Source organism: Sinocyclocheilus anshuiensis, unplaced genomic scaffold (genome assembly GCF_001515605.1).
Source record: "Sinocyclocheilus anshuiensis isolate Anshui unplaced genomic scaffold, SAMN03320099.WGS_v1.1 scaffold3307, whole genome shotgun sequence".
Classification (NCBI taxonomy): Eukaryota; Metazoa; Chordata; class Actinopteri; order Cypriniformes; family Cyprinidae; genus Sinocyclocheilus; species Sinocyclocheilus anshuiensis.
In genome coordinates, this window is record NW_015547808.1 from 17,476 (window position 1) to 22,478 (window position 5,003).

The 5,003-nt window shown below is 37.7% G+C and overlaps 1 protein-coding gene across 1 annotated transcript in view; it reads right to left on the bottom strand.

The window, feature by feature from the left end:
* Positions 1 to 2,009, bottom strand: part of LOC107704614 (probable tRNA (uracil-O(2)-)-methyltransferase) — a gene marked incomplete at its 3' end in the record, with an annotated part of 5,002 nt that extends 2,993 nt beyond the window's left edge. The window contains exons 1-2 of the mRNA XM_016507587.1: positions 1,541 to 2,009; positions 1,346 to 1,460 (exon numbers count right to left, since the gene is read on the bottom strand). Of these exons, the coding sequence (XP_016363073.1) occupies positions 1,346 to 1,460; positions 1,541 to 1,880 (455 nt within the window). The remainder of the gene's footprint in view (positions 1 to 1,345; positions 1,461 to 1,540) is intronic.
* Positions 2,010 to 5,003: the final 2,994 nt, after the last annotated feature.

The window sequence follows — 5,003 nt, forward strand, 5'->3', positions numbered from 1 at the left end:
CATTTTTTTTATTTCATTCAGAAATGCCTAATGCCGACGCGAAATGTTTACAAACATTATAATAAACACTGTAATAGAGATCGACCGATTGATCGGCCGATTTTTGGCATAACAGACCGTTTCGAAAGCGGGATTACGTTTTACCCTACTAGAATTGATGCCGGAAAGTTATCATATTCATAAGTGCAACAAGTCATTTGCATGTGAAAGTAGAAACACGTTCAATTCAGACAAAACTTCTGGGCTAATTATAATGTGCACATTAACTTTCCTCATGAAATGTTTGTGTGGGTCCGACAATAGCCTCCATGATGTCATCACTCGTGGCCAGCGCACTCTTAAGCAGTTTTGAGCAGCAGGCTGTGTAATATGTGTGAAATGTTTTATTTTTGTTATCACTATGGCCATTTGACTTATAGCAGTGTCCAGTGTTTCCTATACATTGAGTTATCTGTGGCGGCTCGTCACAATATCAAAACTGACTGCCACAAATAGATTTTCCAAAAGGCTTATACTTCGTTGAATAAACTGAGCAATGTACGTTTCAAAATTAAAATGCAGCGTGGGTGTTTTTATAGGAATGTATCTTTGAAAAGAACCGACTGTCTTCAGAAAAGCTTCGATGTCATTTTCATTTCGTCTTTCCTGTAATGCCTGATAAAGTAGCCTTTGTGAGCAGAACTTATTTGATTACAGCCGTTACCGGGGAAACCGCTATATCTCCAGCTCCCAAAGCGCCTCCTGCTGGCAGAGAATTAATTTGCAGTCTGTGGGAAACACTGGTGTCTGTCAGCAAACAAACAAAAAGCATGCTTCAGAACTGTTTTGAGAAGGTGCTTAAGTTTTGAGCCATGTATTATTACTCTGAATGAGGCTACTACTACTATTACTATCTTGTCCCCTGCAATAATCATTTACTTACTATCTTGTACCCTGCAATAATCATTTGCTCAAACTCACTTTTATGAGATGAATGGGGGAAAAAAAAGAAAATCTGCCAAAAATATCAGCCAAAAAAATTGGCATCATATATCGGCCATCGGCTGACCGGATTTCTAAATATCAGCATTGGCCAGTGAAAAACCCATATCGGTCGACCTCTAATATCAAACTGATCATTTTAAATCAACAAAAACAATTTATTCATCATATCTCTTGTGTAAACTGTCTTTTGCTCTGTTGGGTTAAATGTAACCAAGTAAACAAAAAACAGTCAAAAGTCCAATGTACTCATTGACCCATTTTTCTGTTTTGAGGTGTTTAAAATTCCATACAAATGCAGTGAAAGGTTAGTCACGCTATGATATGTACTCTGTTTTTAATTTCCACTCAAGTTGACACTTACCATTCCTCTGGCTTTAACTGCAGCTGGATTTGATAAATGTTACTGCTCTTGACAGTAACCTGTCCCACATCAGTCTCTTCAAAAGGGATAAATGTCACTGCATGCCCAACAATATCTTTGAAAGAAAAGAGAAAAGAAGTCTAAAGCCAATGAGAAAAAAAGACAACATATCCAAATGGTCTCGTGCTGTGTCACCTTTTATGATAACCTCTTTGTATAGACACTCTCCTGTCTTGTTCACTTTGGGAATAATAGTTCTGACTCCAACACACCAGCGTCCTGCAGTTTCATGCTCCTTATCCACAATATCAGTGTGAAGAAACACAGAAATATCAGCAATCTTAATACTGGTTCCCAGAAGAGGAGATAAAACCTGAATTAATTCCGCAGTGTCCACGTCCCTGTACTCCGTCTCTGTTACGCCACACAGCCTCTTATTTACTACATGTGGCTTCTTGAGCCAGACGTCAGCAGCGGACCACAGGCTATCTGCGCTGCGCATGTCTGTCATGTTTATTTCAGAAAGCTGCGGCATGCTTCGACCTCGGTAAAATATATAAAAACAGTAGAACGTTATTACCAGAGTACCGTCCACTACAAACCACAAGCACAACTACTCTTCTTCTTCTTCTTCTTCTTCTTCTTCTTCTTCTTCTTCTGCTTCTTCTTTTTCTTCTTTTGATTTTTAATGGCGGTTGGCAAACCAGCTTTTGGCGCATATTCCGCCACCTACTGGGATGGAGTGTGAGGCGATGATATCGAGGGAAATGCTAATTTAAAAAAAATCCTTCTACCTATATTTTATTATATACATTTGTTATTTAAAAAAATAATAATAAGAGCTTTATAACCTTTATGAGAACTGTTTAACACATTCTGTAATGTCATAGAATTAATGCATGATTTTAATTCCTCTTTTAACTGTATTCTTTCCCTTTCATATGCCCTACAGTTAATCAGCACATGCTCTACAGTTTCTGGAAGTCCACAATGATTACAATGACCAGATTAATGTCTTCCTGTCATCTGGAGTGATTTATTAAGAGTAGAGTGTGCAATTCTCAATCGCGATATAACTGTATCATCCCTGCTGTTACCATAAGCAGGTCTTACATGTCCTACTTGTTTATTTATATTATACAAATGTCGCCCTTTGTTACCTTTATCCCATCTCTCTTTCCATATCTTTCTGACAGCTACTTTAATTAAACCTTTAATTTCTGATTTACTCAGGGGTATATGTATGTCAATATTTGTGTGCTTAAGAGCCTGTTTCACTATCTTGTCTACTTCCTCATTTCCTTCCACTCCAACATGAGCAGGCACCCATACAAATTCTGCTAGAATTCTCAGTTGCCGTATTCGGTACAAACTTTGCAGTACTTCTAATAAAATATCTTGTCTAGATTCCGATTTTCCACTGAGTGCAGAATATGAATCTGAACAGATTACCACTGTTGTTGGTTGGATTTCTTCCACCCACTGTAAAGCTATCTGAATAGCGATCATCTCTGCTGCATATACTGATATATTATTAGAAGTTCTTTTTTCAGGTTTATATTTAAAGTGAGGAATATACATGGCAGCACTTGTACGCCCAGTTTCTGGGTCTTTAGAACCATCTGTATAATTTTGTAAAAATTAAAAAGTAATAACTATCTAAATGCTGCTGCACTATTGTCTCTTTTGGAACATATTTCTTGTTTTCGTTTATTAAATTAAATATCTGCAAATCAACTGTTGGCATAGAAAAAAACCAAGGTGGATATACTGGCAGAGCCACCGTGGGGCTAATATCGATATTACTGATACCTATTTGTTGAGCCTGCTTGCCTACTGTCCAGCCAAAGCTATTCAGATATGTCTGCTCATATTCCCAGCAGCTCTCCAATATTTTTTTTTTTACTGGATTGGTAAAATGACCTTTTTCTTCTTCTTCTTTTTCTTGTAAGGTTTATTGGCGGTGGGCAAGCCGACTTTTGATGCATTACCGCCACCAACTGCACTGCAGTGTGGAGTGACAGGATAAAAAGAACATTCTTAGAAGTTTCCCGTGTCTCTTAGATAACTCTAAATTATCATTCTTCCGAATTCTCTATTACCTAATATTAGTTCTAATGTTATATTATTTGCACCTTCTGTTTGTATCTTTGTTTCCAGCACCTGTCTCTCTTTACTAGGCTATATGCTCTACACTGTAATAAAATATGCTCAACTGTTTCAATTTCGCCACCAGATCTATACATAATCCAGAAGGATGATTCCTGATTTTATGCAAGTTTCCATTTAAAGATGAATGCCCTAATATTAATCTTTATATTAATTCTCTTCTTTTAAAGTCACTTCCAGTCTCATTATTTTGTAATCCTACTTTCTTTTGAATTGTATACAGATGTCTGCCTGTCTTCTCCATATCCCATTTATGTTGCCAAGATTTAATAACAGCTTGCTTAATAATTGCCTTTGCTTCTGCTTTACTGATTTTTACATCAATTTCTACATTATTTTTATTCAACGATCTTTTAGCATGTTTATCTGCCATCTCGTTTCCATCTATTACAACATTTGCTGGGACCATTACCGTGGGAAGTAGGGGTGCTGGGGGTGCTGCAGCACCCCCTGGAGTGTAGCCCACGAAAAAATGGGGGTGCTGGGGGTGCGGTGTTAAAAATAAATGAATGAACAATATGTAATACAACATAAATAATATTCATTTTATTAATTAGTATATTCATTAAAATTCATTGAAAAAGTAGCCTAAGCCTATAATGACAAGCAGCAACGGTTAAATATGAGTTAAGTTGAATCTGACTGTGAACGTCGTTTCAACTGATTAAACGTATTAAACTGACTTAAAAAATCATTTGTTGCCATGATTTTTGGATTATATTATAACCTGTAACATGTCTCAACCGCATTACCGCGGGAAGTAGGGGTGCTGGGGGTGCTGCAGCACCCCCTGGAGTGTAGCCCACGAAAAAATGGGGGTGCTTGGGGTGCGGTGTTAAAAATAAATGAATGAACAATATGTAATACAAAATAAATAATATTCATTTTATTAACTAGCTGCTAGCTACTGTGAACTTATGCTAATGTTATAACCTCCAGTAGTCCACATTAACACCCATTTCTCATTATAGCATATATTATCCCTTGTCATTAGACTTATAATCTCAAACAAGCCTATAGTGTCAGTCTTCTCGCATCACTCTTGTCACGTGACCCTCCCCCACCCCGTTTTATTTCTCAGCCCCCCCAGCGCAAAATACGTTCCTGCGGCTATGGCTGGGACCCATAAAAAATAAGTCTATATAGCACAGTGGTTCTCAAACTTTTTTGGTCGCGCCCCCCTTTAGACCAAATCTGGCGCCTAAATAAAAATTAATGCTTTTTTCATTAAAAAAACCTACAGGGAAAAAACACCTGCATCACTTGAAACATTGAAAAATAGCATAGAAAGACTAGCTGTTATTGTTATGATTATTCTCTCTGTTATTTATTTATTTTTTGTGGGTTTATTGCTGTCCGCTAAGGCACAGGACACAGGCTTTCCTCCTCACCAACGACAACACCGTGTCTACACCAGACGCGAGCGGCAAAATACAGTAGAACCATTATAATCAGTGACGCTGAGTACACTGGATGCGGCGCGACATTA